Raw genomic sequence first — 23,664 nt, 5'->3', positions numbered from 1 at the left:
AAATTGGGTTGATTATTTACCAAGTTTGCTGATTTATAGCATCGATAACATGCGATTCGAGCTGATATAAAACCACATAATTTTCGAGTCGCAGGAACGTCACTAGCACAACCTATTATCGCGCCACGGATAAAACGACCGTTGTTATATTCGTAGGTTTTTATATGATACCCTTCCCATAACCGATTCAGCTGATTTATGATGGGGTATAAGTAATTGTTGATTTCATGTTTCTTTGGCTCTTTAGGACCGGGTATAACTGCTAGTGTGAGAATATTGTAGGGCTTGAAACGTTCGCTTCGGGGTAAGTTACAAATAACGGCATATATTACACCGACAGAATATTGGGAATTTATATAGGGTTGAAACCAATCCATGTTTAGCATTAATCCGATATGAGTTTCGGCGTATTCTTTTTTGAAGAATGGTTCTCCTTTGCCATCTTCAAAACTCATCCAAATCCTCCCATCATAAATGTCAAATAAGGCTTCAGTTTCGTTTTCCCTTTCTGCCCACTTTCGACATGTCACCTCAAAATCTTTGCGACTGAAAAATAGGGTTAGTTGGCGCCTAATGTTAACTAATGGAAATGTCATTATCAGACGGATAATTGGATTATTTCCACCATCTTTATTACTGTCTATTTTTTTGACTAGAGGGTTATTACATTTTTGTCGAAATCTTTCTATGCTATGATTCGGGTAGTTTATAAAACTACATGTTGGTACTTCGGTTGTGTTTGATATTTCATTTATGTCATACAATTTGTGACATTTATTACATGCGGCATATTTGATAATATTCATTGATATTCCCAATATTTTTTTGGCTACGTACAGGGAGGAAGGAAAAGATGAAAATTTATTTTCATCTACCGTTAAAAGAAAAAACCTTAGAAATTTAAATAAAGAATCTATTGAAACATTAGGAAGCTTATATCTTTGTTGATATTGTAATATCCATAAGATAATCCAGGTATAATTATCATTGTTGATATTAGGAAGTTTTGGTTCACCATCGTCAAAATCTTTTGACGCAAAATTGACTTCTTCCTCATCATCATCTTCAAAATCTTCAGAGTCTCTATATTCTTCATCGCTTTCAAAATCTCCAAAATTACTGTCTTCGTCATCATCTTTAAAATCGCTAGAAACACCATCTTCGTCATCATCTTCAAAACTTTCAGAATCTCTATTTTCGTCGTCATAGTCTTCAAAATCTCTATCTTGATCATCATTCATATCTCTTCCGTTATCCGGTAATAAATTTTCAAGAACGTGATCAGATATTTTCCCTTTCTTTGTGAATTTATGTTTTGCCGATTCATGTATAGGTATCATCTCGAGTAAAGGTTCGCATTCCATTGCATTATTATCGTCAGTATATTGTCCAACATCAGAAGGCCCAGCCTCTTGATAATCATCACCAAAATTATTAGATGGATTAGCATTAGAAGGCTCAGCTTCTTGATAATTGTTACTAAAATTATTATTCGCATAAGATATATTATATTTTAACCCATGTTTAGTTTTCGTTCTTGGGTCCACTAACTTGCCATTACATTCTTTACAAAAGCAGTATACTTTAGTTCTTATTCTTGTTCTATTAGATTTGGCAACAGCTCGAGGGTTAGACATTTTTTTATCTAGAAAATTTTTTGAAAATTTTTTTTTATATAGGAAATTTTTTTGAAAAATTTTTTTATCTAGGAAATTTTTTGAGATCCTGAATTAATATTAAAGGTTAATTTCTGATTCACAAAAAGCCGCTAGATACTTATTAAAGTGAAACAATCAGCCACATTTTTTTAATTTGTATTAATTATAATATTACAAATATTTACTCAAAATCTTTCAGGATTTTAACCAATTTATATATATATGATTGGAAAATACCACCCGACAGGCACTTTTGCGCCTCTCCCACCCCCTAAAATATAGCATAATGAATGTTATTAGCCATTTTTAGCAATAATACATGCTTTATTCATCGAATTATAAATTCCGAGATTAGCCAGAAAGATTATTTTCGCAAAAATGGGCAAACCATCGTTGAATTCTCGCAAATCCTCGCGAAATCGCAAAAAAAAATAGAAGAGAGCGAATGCTAAAGGAATTAAAGGGGTAGGATAAGGAAGTTTCCGATTTGCAAGTCCAGTTGCTGGACTTTAAAAAAGTTGTGTACGATTCGGGAGAGAAATTACTTAATAAGTTGGAGAAAAGTTCCCGTGAAAACAATAATTTGGTGGAGTGGTTAAAAATATACGACGAAAAAATAAAAGACTATGAAAAAGAAATTTATGATTTAAATTTACGATTATATTTTTCGCAACAACATCAACAAACGCAGCCGCAACAACAATCGCAACAACAATCGCAACAACAATCGCAATCACCTACATTTAGCAGCTTATCAGAATACTTCAAATTTCACAAGTCACGATTAATCAATTATATTTCATTTTTTCATTTTTTAATTTGAAAATTCCTTTATATTTTGTAAATATGATGTTTTTTTTTGGCTATTAAACCAGCTTCTTTTTCATAATATAAGATAAGATAATATTAATACCTTTAAAATCGATTTAAAATGTCATAAATTTTGTATAAATCTAATAGTAATTAATCATCATACTGCATGTAACAAGTATCTCAACGAACGATTTGTCCATCAGCGCTGAATGATCGTGATAAACTTGCATCTATCATTTTAGTAGTAATACATATGAACTATAATTTAAACAAAAAGTCAGTCTAGTATGGGGATCATCCTCCCTATCGACATGGAGAACATCTCCCTGTAGATGTTATTCATGTACGCAGGCAGAATGGAACTCAGAACTTTATTACATCAACGATGTTATTAGTGGTTAAATTTATGCGCTGTTTTTTTAATCAAGTTTCATAAAGAATGAAAAAAAAAATTTTGGCGATTTTGTATGTTATCTAGTTGAAAGATTTTATATTATTTTTTATTAAAAATTAATTGATTGAGTTATTTTTAATCAAAATATCAAAATCACGTATAAAAGTATAAAAAGTTATTCTTTTATTGCCCAATAAGTACTAATTTTCTGCCTTGGGCGCAGTTTGTTACTACACGTGACTGGATGACGCATAAGTGTCACGCGCCAGATGCATAAATCCTACAAAATCGGAGGTGCCGATCATGATATATTTGTGTATGTTTACCACGCTTTCTTCGACGATATTTATATCGCTTTTTTTCGTTCACATCACAGTTCGAAATATTTCCTCTCTCTTTTCGTTCACATCACAGTTCGAAAATATTTCCTCTCTCTTTTCGTTCACATCACAGTTTCGAAAATATTTTCTATCGCTTTTTGCGTTCACATCACGGTTTCAAAAATATTTCCTATTGCTTTTTCGTCACGTATCGCTATTTCGTCGCGTCACAGATTTCCTACCGGAAAAACAAACTTCCGTAAGTAATTAATTTAATTAAGTTTAATGATATTAATTGATTATTAATATATTTAATTGATGGATAGCGATGTAGTATAAATTTATTGATATGTGATAACGAAGTTAATAATTTATTTTATGTTTATTTTGATTAGGCAATTACGCGTTAAATGATAGGATGATTCAAAATATGTATATAAAGTGCCTTTTTATCTCTTGTCCGATCTTTAATAATAAATACCATAATGAAAAGATTTAAATTTTTACAAATTTCTCGGGATGCATAGGAACCTCAATACTAGATCTCAACAAAAAGAATCAGATTCCCGTTCTCACTCACATCGTTCTCATCAACGATCCCATTCACGTTGTTCCCATCGTCGTTCTCACTCACGTCGTTCTCATCAACGATCCCATTCACGTCGTTCCCATCGTCGTTCTCACTCACGTCGTTCTCATCAACGATCCCACTCACGTCGTTCTCACTCACGTCGTTCACATCGTCGTTCTCATTCACGTCGTTCCCATTATCGTTCCCAACCTCGTAGTCGTAGTCATTCCCAATCTCGTAGTCGTAGTCGTTCCCAATCTCGTAGTCGTAGTCATAGTCATTCCCAATCTCGTAGTCACCGATTACGACAACAACATATCTCTCCATCCCATTCTAGTTCCCCTATCCGTTCACGTCGACATCATCGATCACATAAATCACAATCTAGATCCCACAGTTCTAACCATCATCGATCCTATTATGAAGTATCTGATTCTAATGATCAATTTACCACTCTCTCATCCAAAGATTCATCACCACAAAATAGAGGGAGATCATTAACAAAAAGTAATATTATTTAAATTAGTCTTAATTACATTTCAAAACATATACCGATTTAACATAATTATTATAGGAACACTTACAAATCAATCTTCGATATTGCAAAATCAACCTTCCTCTTCAATTACTCCGGCTCTAAATAGCGGTATTATTTCCCTCACGCTCCTATTCTGACTTACATGTAAAAAAAAAATTTTCAAAATGAATTATATTAAATACTGACTTATAATAGGTGGCGTTGAAAACCAAGAAATTCAAGAATTAAGAAATGTAATCTTAAATCTCACACAACGCTTAAATAACCTAACCGAAAAAAATGCTAGTCATGAAGAACCTTTAGTTAATCGTCCCAATAGAAGCTTATCGCCTATTCTTATTAGAGAACAGAAACGTGAGCTGCCACTCATGTCAAGTAATTATAAGAAGACACTTCACGTAAATATACATTTTTATTAAAATTTATCTTTATTAAATTAAATATTTGATCATTTAATGACTGTTTTATTAAATAGGATGAAGTAGTCCATATTCTCAATAATCTTAATCAGTCGCTTCAATTCGACCTATCAAAGACGTACAGTGAACAAAAAAAAACAATAGAAAGAAAACTTTTGCCAGCAGTAAAATTGGCCATGAATCCTTCTATTGTAGCATATGATATAGAGATAGTAAGAATCATAAAACAATTGCATAAATCTCGCCGAGAGATTTGGAAACTGCAAAAAGAGGGTAAAATGCCGGAACATACCAAAAGACAACACATGATATCCAGAAGGGATCAGGTATAAAATTCATTATTTAATAATAAAAACATATACAATTAATTAATTTTTTAATTTACTCTTCAATAGAAGATGTCACTGGCGCAGAAGAGGATTGCAGCACATGATATCGACACGAGACAAACTTTTGACTGAATGCCAACCTCGTAACTTAAAATGGGAAGAATTTATCAAAGATTGTATAAAGGCGACTAATACTTCAGACATACACTCGGACGAATGGTCCACAGAAGACGAGGAATTAGCAAACAAAGAACGCAGTAAAAATACAAGATCAGGTCGATTAATTAACAATAATTCAGTAATAAAGATTTACGACAAGAAGTGGCGGTCGTCGGGAGTATGCGAAGTCGTGATGTTATTAATGAATATAACATTTATGCTTAATAAATTATAAATTTTTATTAGATTCAAAAAATTCTACATCGATCGGAAGAAATTGGTATTAGCATCGGATCTGGTTTAAGTCGTCCACGTTACCGCTCAGATGAAAATTTTGACAAAAAAAGCAAACCAAAGGAGAACATTCCCAGTTGGTGGATTTCGTCAAGCTGGGTTGCACAAGAATCCGACGAAGATGGTGATGAAGAGGATAATAGTGACGACGATAACAATGACGATAACAATGATGACAATAACGACAAAGATAAAAACAATGCTAGTAACGATAAAAACGACAATAACGTTAACGATGATAATAACGATAAGAATGATGATGATAAGAAAACCGATAATAATGATTATATTTTTATCGATGACAGCGATGAAAAGGATGATCCATTTCGACTAGTGGTTCCAAAAGAAATTATTAGGAGATCAACTACTAAAAAACGTTCTCTTTTAAAAAGTGAAAGAAAATAGTAAGATGATTATAGCACATAGTAATAATAAATATAGCAAGAATATAATAATAAATATATCATAAACTGCAAAATAAAAAAACGTATATTACAATGTGTTCATATAAAATAAAATCGGTCAATAATAGAAAAAAACGGGTAATGATGAATTACGAAAAAATCAAAAATAGAAAGATTCTGGCTTACTCGAAATAAAAACAGGCATAGATTATTTTAAGTATTGCTCTTACTGATCTATGAATCGGCATTTCTATTCAAAACTATTTGTGATCGAAATAAAAACAGGCATAGATTATTTTAAGTATTGCTCTTACTGATCTATGAATCGGCATTTCTATTCAAAACTATTTGTGATCGAAATAAAAACAGGCATATGTTATTTTAAGTATTGCTCTTACCGATCTATGAATCGGCATTCCTTTTCAAAACTATTTGTGATCAAAATAAAAACAGGCATATGTTATTTTAAGTATTGTTCTTACTGATCTATATATCGGCATTTCTATTTGTGAGAATGGCATGATTATCGCAGTCCGATTTTGGATGATTACTGCATGAATCTGCATGGTAGTATAAGTCTGTTGTGCCAATTTATAAATCGGCACTTATTTTTTGAAAAATTATTATACGAATCGGTACAATAGGCAGTCCGATTTTGGAGATTATTGAAGAATCGGCAGGTTCTGATTTAAAAATTGGCACTTCTATATGTTATGAATCAGCATGTTTATTTTCATGCCGGCAGTCTGATTGTGATGATATTTTGTAAATTTATTTACAAGTCGGCAGTCCGATTATTGTTTGAATCGGCATGATGGTTTAAAATGCGGCATTCCTATTTTTTGTCATTAAAAAGAGGAATTTCTATTTTTAGCAATTCGCGCCATAAAATCGGCTGAATAAAGCTACGAATCACGCAAATACAGCCAAAAATCGGCAGTCCGATATTTGACTGATTTTTACTTATTTGACGTGTGTGTGTTGCCAAGTTGACGAGCATACTTGAAGGAGGGCTTGCGAACTTTCTTAAGGAATTTCTTTTCATCATTTTCATTGATCATTCTCATAAGCTTGACATCCTGATACTTACGTACATTCTCCATAGTCTTGCCATAGACTGAGTTATTCATGAGTTTAAAGAAGTCTTTCTCAAATGAATTCTTGGATTGTTGACGTAAATTTGTATTTTTTGCAATATAAGGAGCTAACCAGTTATCTTGATCAAATGATAGGACTTGTGTAATCTCATCTACAACCATGCCTAACTTAATGTAATACTGGAGCTCTTGGTAATGTATAACATAATCTTCATGTTTACTAAGATGTGGAACTAACTTCTCTGTTTCAGGAAATCGCCCTCCATCTAAGTTATCAACAAGTTTGGTTATATATGGGCTTAACCTATCCTTTTTTACAGCTATACTATTGACTGCAGGAGGTAAATCTTGTAGATAATCATGAGTTTTAAGGGGGAAGTGCGCTTTGATATTTAGGAAGTAACCACGGGCAGCATCTGGTTTTGTATTAAAAATTACATTAAGTATCTGCTTCTGCTTATCTAGATTCTGTTTGAAATATTCTGGAGATGCTTCCCATCTGTAGTTACCAATAGGCAAGTACTGGCTCATAGCCCATCCATACAGTTTGTTTGCATCTATATAGGAAATCCAGGTAGTAGGTTTAGAGGGATTAAAGGAGTCACCCATCTTAGGGTTATTGGCTTTTAAGAAACGGTGTCCTGCCATAGCTATTCCTCCACGTTTAGCCTTTTCAGTAAAATCATGCATGGTCATATCAGTGAATAGCTCTATTTTAACTCCAGTCATCTTAAGCATGCCATCCCAAGAAAGTGCAGGAGCAGAGACATAATGACTTGGGTCAAGTCCATAATGATGCATTGCTGTCTGTCTAAATTTTGTCCAGACATCTGCTAGGAGAAGAACATCAGTCTTAAGGTAAAGGTCATGATACTCGCCCAAGTTCTTGCAGCCAAATTCCTTCCAAACTTTTTGTGCATGTTTGTAATTATCCTGAGTGATCTCTCCTCCAAGAGTACTATAAAAGTCATGAATAGATGGGAGTTCTGTCTCCTTGAAACGATCATATGAATCAATATATTCATAAGGATAAACCCCCTTACGTGTGATTAGGTCAATATGTTCAGATGAGAAGTTTTTGAAGTGTCGCTTTGTGAGGGGTTTATCTGTCCCTAAATTCTTTGCAAGGTTTGCAAGACTGGAGGCCATGAACTGCATGCTATCAATGTACTTGAATTGCCCTACCTTCATAGATTTGTAACGTTCGAATGTCTCTGCAATAACTTTGATTTGATGTGCTCCAATTGATCGCCCAACAGATTCACAAACTAAATGGGAGTCATAGCCACGGAAATTGTGGAAGACTACAGGAATTGGAGTCTTCCATGCTTCGATTTGAAGCTTAAGATTGCATGCATTATGAGCAGCCCCACGAAACTTACCTGTGATGTGGCAGTGATCCCAAACTTTTTTGTCTTGCACGTCCTGATTGAAATTCCCATTACATATCCAACAACTAACTGCTTCAGTGAATTCCTTTTTAGCTTCCTCTGTTACAATACGTTCTACTTTTACTTCTAATACATCATTAATCCTTTTTAATTCTTTATCAAGTCTGTGGACAAACTCTTCTGTTGCATTTGGACCTCGGTATAAGAATGGCCCCCATGTTTCATCAGTTTCAATCCAGTGGACCATATAGCAGAAGCTGTTAGCCTTTTGCTCCATAATCTTATGTATATTTCCACCATAGTTTTCATTACACTTTCTGTTATCAGCCTCAAAGTCTGCAATAATTACACATGAAGCATACATTGTTCGGTTAAAATTCTTAAACTCCTCAAAATCATTCTTACCTTTAACTGGTAACTCAACTCTTTGTGGTGCCTCACCTAATCCAAAACACCATTCCTGATGATTAGTTAAAGATTTAGATGATGGAAAGCTTTGGAAGCACCGATTGCAAAGATACTTCTTTCCCTTGTGGGATGTATCTTTGTATATTAAAGCATCAGGATTCTTGATCCAAAGGAAGTGATTCTTCTGACCATACTTCCCTTCATTCGATTTTGTAATATCTGTAAGGGCCATGAGGTGTATGATATATTGACGGTTGTAATTCTTACTTGCAATAACAGGTTTTGGAATACCAGTTTTCTCCTCCCATTCCCATACATTAATGGAGATCTCAGGATTGAGGTCCTCAATCTTGCTAAATATGCGTGGACAAACAGGAGTGGGCATGGGAATTGCATTGAGATTGACTTGTTCCAAGTATGGCTTAAATTTTTCTGCCCGAAAGATTCGCTCAAGTTTTTGTGTATGACCATCTTTATATGCAAAGTAAGCACCTAAAGCTCCTTGCAAACATTTTTCAGAAGGCAAGCCTGTGTCCGGATCTATGAGATCTTTGTTATCGGATTGATAGTGCACTTCTTATTTGCAAGTGCCTTAGGTGTAAGAATGTATGAGCCTCCTTCTGCTCGGCGGTAAGTATACGTCTCAATAGTTAATATATCTATACTAACAATTTTCCAACCAGACCCTCCTTTCATAAATTTGACAATTTTATCCGTGATATCTACTGCTGATTTTGTTAAATGATCATCTATATCATTCTTTAAAAGAAGTACACGCATGACTCCTCTATGATAAACTTGCTTATATGTTCCACTATTATCTGTATATGTAGCCAATATAGTGATAGCTGATTTGATTTGCCCCTTTTCTTCAAGTTCCCTCTCAAGAATTTCTGTTATTTTCTGGTGGGTATCAGCTATTATACTTGGAAAATATGGTATATCTCTAACATTTGGTTTAAGATCAGCTTGCCATACTGTCTTATGTTTTAGAGATTTATGTGGACGTGCAGGATCATGACCTCTTTTTACAAATTGAATATCACACCATCTTCCTCTATAATCTCCTTGCATATAAGCAAACCATTCATTATCTGTTTGTGGAACTCTTCTTTTTCGTGGAGTATATTGATTGTAATCACCAGGTTCTGCTAACCATTTTACTAGTTCATCAATTGTTAAGTTAGGAGTTTTCTCTGTATGAGCTGGGATAACTTCAGGTGTGGGATCCTGGAGTTGCTCCGGTCGTGGTTGCAATTGTACAATTTCAGGTGTGGGATCCTGGAATTGCTCCGGTTGTGGTTGCAATTGTACAATTTCAGGTGTGGGATCCTGAGGGTTAGCTGTAGGCTTGCATAGAAACTTTCTATTTTGATGCCCACGAAGCTTTTGTGAAGTTGCAAAAGTCTTTCCACATCTATCACAAGTTTGATTGCTTGTTGCCATACTGGTTGTGTACTAATAACCTAAAAATTTTTTTCTTCAATTAATAAATTCTAAAATGTTTCCCATCTTATTACTATCAAAATCGGTATGAAAATAGGCTTCGACAAAGAATCAGAGCAATTTATGATTAGGGTTAAATTTTGGTTAGACTTTTGGTTAGACCTGTTGTCCCAGATTTTTCGTATTGCAGGGGGAGCTTTACAATATGTCTAGTTGACTACCTGCTGTATATTTTTTGGTTAGACCTCGGTCGGATTTTTGGTTAGACTTTTGGTTAGACCTGTTGTCAGGACCCCGGAAAATACTTATATATGTAAGGTACCAAGGTGCTTAGCCAACATAGAAAAATTTTATGATGTAAGAATTTTATAATGCTTAATTTTGAGAAAATTTTATACTATGTAAGATAATTAAATTGCATATTTTTGGTATTATTTTAAAATACTAAGAGTTTTTAGTTGCTTATTTTTCATATTTATAGAACTTTTTAAAATATTATATATTGAATTTATAATTAATTTTTATTTTATTTTCACTAACGGTGAGTGTTGATTTTGTACTACATTTCACAATTTTATATAAATACATAAACAAAATTTTTTTTTGATGAAATTTCAGTTTTTTTTTTCAATGTTTTATTAATTATCTTTCAACATGTATAATATAGTAATTTTATATTAAAAATAATACACTGAGTTTAATAAAAATTAAAAAGATACTATTTATTTTGTTAAATAAAATTACTGTAAATATGTTTTACTTTAATATATAATTTCACTACTCACCACTTTGGTTATATCAAATTGTCTTTTATGCTTAAGGTTGTTCAGCAAGTTAAATCTACTTGTATTTTAATTCTCATAAGGCTAAGTATGATATTTATATAGAAAAGCATATTTTTATAACGGTAATAACTTTTAAATTTTTCACTTTTTCGTCTACAACTTCAGAGCGTAATTACACCACTTCAGTCAAATGAAATCGACTTTCTAAATTAATTGAAAGTTGTTCAGCAAGGTCGAAACTACTTATATATTAATTTTCATGAGTGTGGGTATAATACTTATGGAGAAAAGTGCATTTTTCATAACGGTACTAACTTCCGAATTTTTCATTTCTCCGTTTACAACTTCAGAGCGTAATTACACCACTTTGGCCAAATGAAATCGACTTTCTAAATTAATTGAAAATTGTTCAGCAAGGTCGAAACTACTTACATATTAATTTTTATGGGTGTAAGTATAATACTTATGGAGAAATTTACATTTTTTGTAATAGTATTAATTTCGAATTTTTCTTTTACTGTTTATTAACTTTATTAATTGAATATTGTTAATCTACTTGTATATTATGTTTAGTTTAGCTTCACAATGTATTGATCATATTTAAAATTGGATTTAATAAAATATATTAAATTAATAAATATATTTTATAAATTATATGTGTTATAATAAAAATTTAATTAGGTTAGAAGATTGATTTGCTTATTTTTATATAATTTTTAAGGTTAGATATCAACAATGCTTAGTGATCATAGTAAAAACCTATGCTTAGAGCTACTAATAAAAAATATTTTTGGGACCTTACCTATATAAGTATTTTCCGGGGTCCTCTGTTGTCCCAGATTTTTTCGTATTGCAGAAAAAGCTTTACAATATGTCTAGTTACCTTCCTGCTATACATTTTTTGGTTAGACCTGGGTTGGATTTTTGGTTAGACTTCACTGTCCCAGATTTTTTCGTATAGGAGGAAAAGCTTTAAAACATATCTAGTTGCCTTCCTGCTATACATTTTTGGTTAGACCTGGGTCAGATTTTTGGTTAGACTTCACTGTCCCAGATTTTTTCGTATAGCAGGGAAAGCTTTACAATATATCTAGTTGCCTTTCTGCTATACATTTTTGGTTAGAGCATGAATGGCTTAAATCATCGAATGAATCCCTTTTAGAGTATCATAAAAATAGTATGCCACAATGGATTGCTGAATTGTGCCATCGGTATTACAGACACTTCGTGTCCTTTATACCTTTGGCACTTATAAAGGCAATCTGATATAGCATAAAATTATGATACCCTGGAATGGATTCATGCGTGGTAATAATGCCTAGGAATAAATGATGTTAATCTTATCTACAACGCTTGGGGGTAAGGTTGCTTGTCTAAACCTCTTCAAAATCCTACGATTAGTTTCGTCAAAATTTTACTATAGATTTATTATAGTTTCGGCAGAGTTTCGGCAGTTTCGGCATTTATAATAAGTTTCGGCAGTTTCGCCTTTCTCCAAAGTTTCGCCAGTTTTTTAATATAACTTTAATATAGTTTCGGCAGAATTTCGCTTTTCGGCGAAACGCCATCTTGCCTAAACCCCTAGGTTTCGGCAAGCAACCTTACTTGGGGGGTTCTTTTTAGCTATCAAGTAATAACATATCAGGAATCAAGGTTAGGTGGTCTGGGGATAGAAAAACAGGTATAGTGTTATCATATCAGAAAACAAGGCTAGGTGGTCTGGGGGTACACTAAATTATGGTTAGACCTATGTGATAACCGCTGTCCCAGAACCCCCAAGATTGTCTTACTAAGGAATAAAGGAAACGTAGATAGTATTGTTAGTATTACGACATAAAGTAACAAAGAGGTAAAAAAAACGCGTTAATATTAAAATAATTAGTATTAATAAATAAATATTTCTATACCTGTAAAGTAATTGAACAAGAGAATAAAGAAATAAAGAGAAAGGAAAAAATAAATATGTTGTTAGTATTGTTAGTATCGTTAGCATTAAAGTACAAGTAAAAAGGAATAAAGAAAACATGGATATTATTGTTAGTATTATGATACAAAGTAACAAAGAGGTAAAAAAAAATGAAAATAATTAGTATTAATAAACAAATATTTCTATATTTGCAAAGCAATAAATTATGAAATATATGTAAATATATTGTATATAATTAAAGAAATAATAGAAAGAAAAGACAAAAAAATTAAAAATATTGAACAAAAGAATAAAAGAATAAAGAAATAAGAGACAAAAATAAATAAGACAAAAAATGTGTGCATGATTAAATAATTAAATTATATGCAAAGATCAGCCTAATTTTGATTAGCCAGAAAATACGATATCATAAAATTATGGAAATCCGTATTTTAAAAAATCATGTACACAGTGAATTTCGATAAACCGGATCTATCAGTTCCACTAAAAATATCCGGTTTATCGGAATATCCGGTTTAGCGAAAAAATTTCGATATATTGAAAATCTATTATATTGAATTTTTAAAAAATTTTAATGCTAATAAAACTAATATACACTATAATTTGATTTTTTCATCTAGTTTTAAGTTATAGAGGTCATGAAAATGAATATAAAATATTTTAATTGAATATATAAGTAATACTTAACTTTAGCCGGAATTAAGATTTTTATAATTCTGGCCAAATTTAAGATTTACCGCATCACGTTACTTAAATTTTATTAGTTCCCAGTCACGTGATCCGGTTTATCGATTCATTTTTACTATAGCTGATTAGAAAATTGATCCGTTATAGCAAATATCAAGCTTTTACTAGTAAACTCCGGTATATCGAGCCTATTTTAATATACATGATTTGGTTCCAGCAAAAAAGTCCGGTTTAGGCCCAAATCCGGTTTATCGAATATCCGGTTTATCGAATTTCACTGTGTATATCGTATAGAAATTGTATATGCACAATTACTAAATATCATCCTCTCGTGATAAATTAACATAAATTCAACATAAATTTAACAAATTTAATGAAATTTGGCCAAAATTAACAAATTTTTACCAGAATTATCAACACAAATTGAACACAAATTGAACACAAATTTCAGCCACGATTTATTTATGTCATACCTGTGTTGTTAAGAATTAATAACCATTTTATTTATTAAAACTATATTATTATAGTAAAAAAATGCTATTATATGTGATATATATAAAAAATAATATTTATTTCCTATGCAACCCATAATTCTCTAATAAACTATTTACATACTGACCTTTCTCCTCCGTGTTATAAGAGTCAATAGAAAGTATATCATCGTTAGCTATGCCATCGTTGGCCACACTATCGTTGGCTGCACTATCGTTAGCTGCACCATCGTTAAACCTACCATCGTTAGTCGCACCATCGCCAGCCGCACCTGCTCTATCATCAGCTGCTCCATCACTACCATCATCTACATCATTACCATCATGAGAATCGTCGTCTGAATGTATAAATTTATCCCTATTTTCCAATTTTTGCTAAAAATCAATAAATAAATAAATAAACTGTAATTCAAATAATTCACATTTTGCAAATTGTAAATTAAAAACTTACTAAGTTGTTGATTATCTTTGACTTCATTATACTTTCGCTCATTTGAATGTTTTGATTATTAGGATTTAAGTACGTTTCACATATGCTAATCACATACGCTATTTGTATTTTTGAGGGATTTTTATTTTCTTTTTACAACTTATCAATTATCAGCGACATATATGTCGTAGGTTGCCTATCTTTAACCTTTTTAAATAGGTTGTTGTAACATCTTTTCACTTCCGCCTTACTCTTCCATTCCTGAATCTTTGATGGACTAGCCTGAGTGTTAATAGATGGTAATTTATGCCCAGTCTCTTCAAAAACAGAATACATAACGTCTTTAACTCTAGATGTGAATGTCCCTCGTATGCTTTTATGTTGTTGTACTAACTATTAAAAAAAAATGTTAGTATGAAATTTAATAAAATTCATAATTGCTTTAACTTACAGTCGGGGCAATTTTTTTTCAAAAAAATAATCCATTGATTTTTTTTGAACTGGCATATAAATTCCAGATTTTCGTCTTTTAAATATTTTTCAGTAGCGAGTTTGTATTCGTCTTGTGAAGGATAAACAAAATTTTCAAATAAAATTTTTGACACCTTCTTAACGAACTCCTAATCAAACAAAGTTAGCATTTCAGGTTTACATTAAATAATATTCATCTTTATTACCTTTACATACTCCAGATCTATTGTATTATTATTATTTTTGTTATTATCGTTGAGCTTTTTTTCTATGCCCGAGAGACAAATTTCAAGATTTTTTTATCCGGTGATAAGAACTTCAAGCTTAAAAATTATTTGCAAATTGGTTCTTAATAGTTTTTCTATTGTTTTTTTATTAACTTTAACAATAAAATATAATTTAACTATATATTATATAATTTCTTATAAAGAATATAATACATATCATGTCATATATACTTTCGACGTTATCGTCTGATAATCTTATTCATTTCTCAGCTTCACTACTCTTTTCAGTATTACGTCTTGAGATTCTTTCATTATCATCAATATTTTATTTTTTGCCACATTTTGTAGCTATCGGGATAATATGTGAGGAAGGAGATATAAACTAAACTCAAAAAGGAGAAAGAGATATTACTAGAAATTTGAAGAGGAACTAGAAATACGAAAGGAGAATATATGAGAAAAAGGGGAAAAACATGGACCAGAAATTTGAAAATGAGGAACTAAAAATACGAAAAAGGGGGAATACATAAACCAGAGGTTTAGAAAAAAGAGGCAAGCTGTCATAACGTCATTTCCATCATTCTATACTAAAAAAGAAAAAAAACTTGCAAAATATTGCGAAAAATGGATGAACTAATGCGAAATATTACGAAAAATGAATGAACTAATGCAAAAATTTTGCATTGTGATATTACGAAAAAAAAATTGTAACACTTTCATGAGAGAATTTTAAAAAAACTCTCGTAAAAGCATATAGTACAATCGAAGTATTAATCAACACCCATTTATAAAAAAAATAACATGTTACACATATTGGGGCTTTTATGCATAGCAAAAAAAAGTTGCAGCCAGTAAACTGCTAAAGCCAATTGGCTGATCAGATTGATAGCGCTTATAACTGATTATCGCATAAATTTGTGCTGGTTATCTGTCCAAATTAGTGATGAAATTCAGATGATTAGCCGATTGAATAAGCTGTATTAGCCACCCAGATTCTTATAGCCCGTTAATGCGTAAATTTGTGGATGATTAGCCAATTGAATAAGCCATATTAGCCACCCGGATTCTTACAGCCATTCGTTAATGCGTAGTCGTATCTACTCAAAATTTTGTTAGCATACGAAATCTCATATAAATTGAATAGTGAATCGATGCTTTCATCAAATTTGACGCATTAATTAGCAACATGAGTTTCAAATGCCCTTTGTATGCGAATATTCAGTCAATGCTTTGCATATACTCAACACGCCTAGAAATGCTTAAAAAATGTAGAAGTAGAAGATGATGAAAATAACGATAGTGAAAAATATAACAGTGAAATGGATACAAGAAGTAATCAAAGTAGTGAATATGAAAATGATAAAGTTGAGGTAATTATGTATTCCAGATTATTCTTTTTGGAGCTTTTAAGAAAAAGCTCAGATATACTAACTCATTTAGCTTATAATTTTAGGTGGATGATGATAATGATGCACAAAACATGTCCTTTGATAGTATTGGAAGTGCAATATCAGTGATAAACCTTGAAGATAACTTTGAAAATATATTAGATTCTTCCGAAGAGCCTGAAATTTTTGAAGAATCTGAAAATCCTAATTCCAAAACTTGCACAGAATTTCCTAATGATGCTTATAAAGATCTAATGTTATTAGTAACGAAATACAAAATAAACAATAAAGGTGGTAATGAAATAATACGATTTTTTAATAAACATTCAAATTTTACAGAATCACCATTACCAAAAAATATTGAATAAAGACGAACATTTATGAATAACATGAAATTTTCTAATTTAGAATTTAGTAAAGTCCTCATAACAAAACATAAGGATAAAGATTATTTTCTTTATTATCAAAATGTAATACAATGCATCAAAAATATTTTAGCTATTCCTGACATAACACAAAATTTTGCGCTATCTTACGAAAACTTTGAGGTAAATGCCAAATATTATTTAATCCAATAATTTAAATAATATTTATTTTAATTTATTTATATTATTTTATACACAGGTCGAAAAGTGAAAAATCAGGCACCAATTGGTGCCTGATTGGCATTTTCGCTAAATACCGTCACCAATCAGGCAGTTTGCTAACTTTTGATCCAATAATCAGAAAAGAATGAAATATAGCTCATTGGAATCGTCTCAACAAGACGAATCTAATGGTAGTAAAATCGCATTTCTAGGATTAATACTTGATGAGAAATTAAGTAAAATATAAAAATAAAAATGTATCATTTATATTTTATTTAATTATTTATTAACTATTAATTCTAGAGGTGCGATTTTACTACCATTAGATTTGTCTTGCTGAGACAATTCCAATGAGCTATATTTCATTCTTTTCTGATCACTGGATCAAAAGTTAGCAAACTGCCTGATTGGTAACGGTATTTGGCGAAAATGCCAATTAGGCACCAATCAGTCACCAATCAGGTACCTGATTGGTGACCGATTGGTGACTGACACAGGTCGAAATTAGTTAAATAGGGTATCAATAGGTTATCAATAGGTTATCAATAGGTTATCAATCAGCTATCAATAGGCTACCTTATTGGTAGCCTATTGAACTTGCGCCATAATCCGTCACCAATCGGGCAGGCTGATTGTTAGCCAATTAATAACTTATTGATAACCTATTAGTATCCTATTGGTATTTTTATCAAATTGGTTATCAATAAGGTATTAATAGGTTATCAATAGGTTATCAATGAGCCTGCCCGATTGGTGACGGATTATGGCGCAAGTTCAATAGGCTACCAATAGGATAGCCTATTGATAGCCGATTAATAACCTATTGATAACCTATTGATACCCTATTTAACTAATTTCGACCTGTGTGATTGATGCCTGATTTTTCACTTTTCGACCTGTGATAGTATAATGGAGAAAGTATTTACGGTGAGCAAAACACTGGAAAATGGTGGAAAACTATGCAAGAATCCTTACCTACTGGTTCCAAATTATTATCAATTATTTTATATTCAGATGCAACAACCACAGATACATTAGGAAAAAGTCAATTGCATCCAATATATATTACATTAGGCAATATCCCAATATGGCATCGTAATAAACAGGATGCAAAGCAACTTTTGGAATATTTACCAATTTTAGAAGCTGCAAATAAAGATCTGGTTCGTGATATTTTTCATAAATCTTTACATCATTTACTAGAACTAATTATTTTATTAAAAGATGGTATAGACCTTTTTATAAATAATGAAAATACCTGGTTTTATCCTAGAGTTTTAACTATTATTGCAGATTAGAGCTCTGAACGGGTCAGGTCAACCCGGGTGACCCAGCGGGTTGACCCAAAAAATTCAGGTCGGGTAGCAAATTTAATGACCTGACCTCAGGTCAGGTTAGTCACAAGTTGAGTACCTGACCTGACCCGTTGACCTGATATATTTTGGGTCAATAAAAGACGTTTTGGCATTTTTTATATATAAAAAATGCCAACTAGTACTACGATCCGTAATCCGGTCAATTCAGATTGATCCGTTCATCCGAATTGAAATCGGATATTCATATCCGATTATTTTTGACGGATTGATCCGATTTTTAATTCTGACCAGCATTATAGTTAGCTTGGGCCAGTACTAAAAGTTTAGACAGAGCTAACTCTTGTTATTGAAACTTCAATTCCGCCCAAAATTACAATTTCAGCCAGAATTAAGATTAGTTTGACGATCCGGATTGAATCCGGATGTGCTAATGAGCATCCGAATTCAATCCGGATGGTCTTTTAGAACTCGGATCGTACCTCTAATGCTCTAATGCCAACCCATTTTTTTTGACTTGAATCCGACGTTTGTTCATAAAAATAATAATAATAAATGTCTTTTTTTAATGAAAAAACGCCAAACCCGACGTTATTTCATTAAATAAATCAAAAAAAACGTTTTTTAATGAAAAAACGCTGAAACTGATGTTATTTTATTAAGGGATAAATCGTCACTCATTAGGATAAAATGATCGGCAATCTATAATTAATTTTACGGGCTTTGTATTAATAAAAAAACCGTTTTTTGGAATGTTCCGTTTTTTATATTAAAATTTTTCTAATGAGTAAAAAAAACAGTATACAATAACTCTTCTAGCCAAGGGAGATATTATACAAGACTTACATTATGGTATTCATGCACGATATTGGTGGGAACCACACAAATTTGACCAAACTAGCGAAACTAGCGTTAAGTCTAATCAAATCTGCATTAAAGCAATACCCTATCGAATATTTATGTCTATTAATTGCTGTTTAAATGATGAGAACTTTGCAATAACAATTCTTGATAATAAACAAACACACAAGCCAAGTTTTCGTTGTCTTTGTAATGGCAAAGATTCTGGAATTCAACAATCAGCTTCTGCAACTATTAACAACACGTATAAACAAGTTTTTAGAAAGAATAAGACAGATTATTCGGGAATGGTTGTTATGGGATTTGATGATGAAATAATTATTAATAAATTATTGTCTGATATTTTATTTATTCCAATTTTTATTCGTATAGATCGAATTTTAATTGTGGTTAGTCAAATTGGTATTTCATCTCATAAAGGTTGTTACGGTGCTGGTCCAGGATTTCTTTCTACACTTATAATAAAATATAAGGGCAAACAATCACTTTTTGTACAATCTATAGAAGATAATTGTAATTTAGATGTTTATGATGGCGATATTAATCAATACCATAACGAAGGAATTACTCCTGACGAAATTTGGAAGTCTATTAATATTCTTAACAAGTTTGACGGGGCAGCTTTATTTGGAATTACCAATTCATATGTTCAACAAGAATTGGACAAGTTAAGAAATAATTCAATCACATGTACGAGCAATGATTGGAATGATATTGATAAATTGAATCTTATATTTAGACAACAAATAAAAACTCGTAAAATTGCCAGTCCATTTTCAGATTGGTCAAAATTATTTAAGAATTGGTACGAACAAAATAATACAATAATTCAATTTCCTAATATTTTATTTCAAATCTATCCAGCTAATTATCAGTTTCAAGAAAAAGAATTAGGTGCATGGCGAGCAATGTTTCGTGCCTCTGGTTGTATTAATATTACTCCATTTACAAAAAAACAACATATGATCGCCTTTATCTGATAGAGACAATTTAGCAAATCTTTATAAATCAGGAATGTTATTGTTGGTAGAAAAGAAATCTTCTTTTCAGCCTGATAGTGAAGGTGAAATACTTTGGAAAAGTCTGCAAGAAGCTTTAAAGGCAAATAAAAGAGGAATTGATGGAAAAATAAGAATTCTTTCAATTATTGCTGAAAATTTTATATATAAAAAACTCAAAGAAAAGCTTAAGGTAAAACCTTTTTACCATCAATTTCCAATTTCTTCTTCGTCACCAACCTTCAATTCTTTTTCGTCACAAATCTTCAATTTCTTCTTCGTCACCAACCTTCAATTCTTCTTCATCACCAATCTCCAATTTCTTCTTCGTCACCAATTCTTCTTTGTCATGTCACCAATCTCCAAATTTTCTTTGTCACCAATCTCCAATTTCTTCATCATCACCAATCACTAATTTTTCTTTGTCATCAATCCCAATTCTTCATCATTGATTTTCAATTCTTTATTTTCATCAGGTAGAAAATGATATAGTCAATTCTACACAAAAACACGCAAGACTATATGGTCCAGAAGTACCAACCTTAGTAAAAACAAAAAGAACTGTTAAATGTATGTCAGAAGTTAAAGAAAAACAATTTTTAATGTTTTTTCAAGATCGAAGTATAGTTACACAAAGTTCTTATTGGGTTAATAAAAATGGATTACCAATATTATATATGCGTGATCAAAAAATTAAATTGTGGAAAAAATTTGAAGAAACTTTTCCTAATGGAATGAAAAAAACATCATTTATGGGTCGATTAGCAAACTGCAGTAATATTAAATATCGAGATGATATAGGTGGACTTTGTCTTACCTGTAATGATTATGGCTATATTCCATTTGAATCCTTAATAGCTATTGCACGCAATACATTTTTACAAAAGGATCAACTAGTAAGTAAAAAAATATTCTTTGATAAATATATTATTGTAATAAAATACATAATAATTGTAATTTACCTATTTATCACATCATTAGAATAGTGTATTACAAAAAATTGATGCCTTGAAACGTCATCTGCGTCGTGGTTATGAAAGAGAATTAGTGGTTAATGCTGATGGTACAACAAAACATGATTCTTGTATTTCTCATTGTTTGCCATATGCTTTTGGAAATTGTCTTGAAAATCATAACTCACGATGCTCAGAATGTGACCAATTTTTTGAATTTTTTGAATTCATGCATCTACATATAAAAGAAGATCAAATAGCTACTTTAGAAGAAACTAAAGAACACTTACAGTATTATTTGGCCCATTCAACACGAAAGATATATTTGAATTCTCAATTTAAAGCTACTTTGGCAAGTCTTGATGAGGATGGTGCATTATTTGTTGCTAATTACAAGATGAGAATTTTGCCAAGATTTGCTCGAGAAACAAAGGCAGAGTTTTTTGGTAAAAGAGGATGGACCCTTCATACGATCTTAATGTTTAGAAAAAAAGAAAATTGTGAGGAATTAGAGATAAGAGCTTATGATCACTGGTCAACTGATACTAAGCAAGATGCTTGGTTTACCGCCTCTTCATTTGAAGCTGTTTTTGAAACAATAAAACATAAACCAAAATGGATCAGAATAATGTCAGACAATGGAGCACATTATCATTCATTAGAACTTATGGCTATAATTGCACATTGGAATGAATGGTACCAAATTGAAGTTCGTGATTGGCAGTTTCTTGAACCAGGCGAAGCTAAAACAACTATTGATTCCCATCATGCTGCAGTAAGTATTCTATTGCTTATTGCTATGTAATAAATTACACATTAAAATCATATTTACCTTTAGATTGCCCATTCAATTAGAAGATATGTTTGAATTAGATATGATGTTCGTGAAGGAAAAGATATAGTGGAGGCGGCTAAACATTTATCTGGTACATCATTGGCAAATTTAGAACCAGATTGAGATCAATTGGGATCAAATGTCAAAACGATAAAGGGCATTTCAAACTTGTTTTATTGGAAATGGCCAGTTTCTGGTGAAATGATAGGTTACATATGTGCACGATCACTCCCACATTTTCGACCATGGAACAATTTCCCTCCTTCTACAATTGCCAAACTTTGCACCAAACCAATTGTTCGTCCCCATCCAAAAATTTCTGAACAAACTGAACCTGAATCAGCTTGGACAATTCCAATTCCAACTCTGCCAGGTGATCAATTGTAAAAAATATTTTTTTTAGGTTCGTTAAGAGCCTTTGGCTAATGCATTCTATAGATACAGATACGGTTGATCCTATTGTACCAGAATTTATGGATAATAATAATGAAAATGATGAATTAGAAGATGCAAGGTAAATAATGTGAAGCTTAAAACAAATATAATTCAAATTAATTTCTTACATGTTTTGTATTGAATTAGTTCTATTGACGTAAAATTTCAATTTCCTATGGGATGGGCGCTAAAAAGCAATCAAAAATTTGGAGGAAAAGGGAAAGGAAAAAGGATGAAAAAGAAAGTAAAGGAGTTGTTAAAAAGTTTTTTCTTGAATAGAAATCTCAACCAAAAAGATAAGATGTTAGCAAAGGATATGTATAATGAATTGATGAAATTTGTTGAATCCGGAGAATTAGAAGCTGAAGATGTCCCTAAGATAACAACAATACAAAATTGGATTTCAACTTATGCACGAACCTTCAAAGAACAAGCTACAGAAAACATGATAAAAGATATTCGTGATGAGAATTCTTTATAATAAGCAGAAATGTAAATTGTATATTAGAACGAAATACAAGAAATTATACGCAAAAACTAATAAATAAACTAAATAAAGGCTTTAAAACCAAATAAAAACCAAATACAATTCGGTTGTGGTTAAAATTATTCAAAAATATTTCACTCAATATTTGAATCAGCTGGAAATTTGCGGTCGGAATGTCATGTTCCTCCATAGTAAAGTCGATGACGATGAACTTTAGCGATTTTAAACTTTGCAAGTGACTTGGCTAGGATTGACACTATTTATTGCTATATTCAAAATTTTCATTAAATATCACGTGAGAAGATGTCGATCTAACAAAAATCGGGTTTTAGCCATTTTTGGCAATGATTTGTGTAAACCGTTATTATTAAATTTCACCTATTGGGTACCGAACTGTCACTTAAATGAATAAAAAAAAATGTTTTTTAATGAAAAAATGCTGAACCCGACGTTATTTCATTAAATAAATAAAAAAAACGTTTTTTTTAATGAAAAACGCCGAATCTGATGTTATTTCATTAAATGAATAAAAAAAACATTTCTTAAAT

The 23,664-nt window shown here is 31.6% G+C and overlaps 6 protein-coding genes across 6 annotated transcripts; 4 read left to right on the top strand and 2 right to left on the bottom strand.

Moving 5' to 3' along the window:
• Window positions 1-777: 777 nt before the first annotated feature.
• OCT59_020236 (uncharacterized protein) lies at window positions 778-1,637 on the bottom strand (the record flags this gene model as incomplete). Its single annotated transcript, XM_066149057.1, has 2 exons — window positions 778-829; window positions 892-1,637. The coding sequence occupies 2 exons, from the start codon at window positions 1,635-1,637 to the stop codon at window positions 778-780; spliced, it is 798 nt and encodes a 265-aa protein (XP_065990007.1).
• A 2,067-nt stretch (window positions 1,638-3,704) lies between these two features.
• Window positions 3,705-5,045, top strand: OCT59_020235 (uncharacterized protein; the record flags this gene model as incomplete). Its single annotated transcript, XM_066149056.1, has 4 exons — window positions 3,705-4,263; window positions 4,331-4,402; window positions 4,490-4,692; window positions 4,770-5,045. The coding sequence occupies 4 exons, from the start codon at window positions 3,705-3,707 to the stop codon at window positions 5,043-5,045; spliced, it is 1,110 nt and encodes a 369-aa protein (XP_065990006.1).
• Window positions 5,046-5,142: 97 nt separating this feature from the next.
• On the top strand, window positions 5,143-5,900 carry OCT59_020234 (uncharacterized protein; the record flags this gene model as incomplete). Its single annotated transcript, XM_066149055.1, has 2 exons — window positions 5,143-5,340; window positions 5,448-5,900. The coding sequence occupies 2 exons, from the start codon at window positions 5,143-5,145 to the stop codon at window positions 5,898-5,900; spliced, it is 651 nt and encodes a 216-aa protein (XP_065990005.1).
• An 8,309-nt stretch (window positions 5,901-14,209) lies between these two features.
• Window positions 14,210-14,897, bottom strand: OCT59_020233 (uncharacterized protein; the record flags this gene model as incomplete). The annotated part of the gene is made up of 3 exons (XM_066149054.1): window positions 14,210-14,506; window positions 14,583-14,680; window positions 14,813-14,897. The coding sequence occupies 3 exons, from the start codon at window positions 14,895-14,897 to the stop codon at window positions 14,210-14,212; spliced, it is 480 nt and encodes a 159-aa protein (XP_065990004.1).
• Window positions 14,898-16,578: 1,681 nt separating this feature from the next.
• OCT59_020232 (uncharacterized protein) lies at window positions 16,579-17,015 on the top strand (the record flags this gene model as incomplete). Its single annotated transcript, XM_025328872.2, has 2 exons — window positions 16,579-16,629; window positions 16,713-17,015. 2 exons carry the CDS (start codon window positions 16,579-16,581, stop codon window positions 17,013-17,015), a joined length of 354 nt encoding a protein of 117 aa, XP_025164803.2.
• A 2,491-nt stretch (window positions 17,016-19,506) lies between these two features.
• Window positions 19,507-23,110, top strand: OCT59_020231 (uncharacterized protein; the record flags this gene model as incomplete). Its single annotated transcript, XM_066149053.1, has 7 exons — window positions 19,507-20,332; window positions 20,403-20,599; window positions 20,883-21,302; window positions 21,388-22,134; window positions 22,351-22,567; window positions 22,633-22,708; window positions 22,777-23,110. The coding sequence occupies 7 exons, from the start codon at window positions 19,507-19,509 to the stop codon at window positions 23,108-23,110; spliced, it is 2,817 nt and encodes a 938-aa protein (XP_065990003.1).
• Between the last annotated feature and the right edge of the window lie 554 nt (window positions 23,111-23,664).

This window comes from Rhizophagus irregularis, chromosome 3, assembly GCF_026210795.1.
Source record: "Rhizophagus irregularis chromosome 3, complete sequence".
Classification (NCBI taxonomy): Eukaryota; Fungi; Glomeromycota; class Glomeromycetes; order Glomerales; family Glomeraceae; genus Rhizophagus; species Rhizophagus irregularis.
This window is presented reverse-complemented; position numbering and strand designations above follow the sequence as displayed.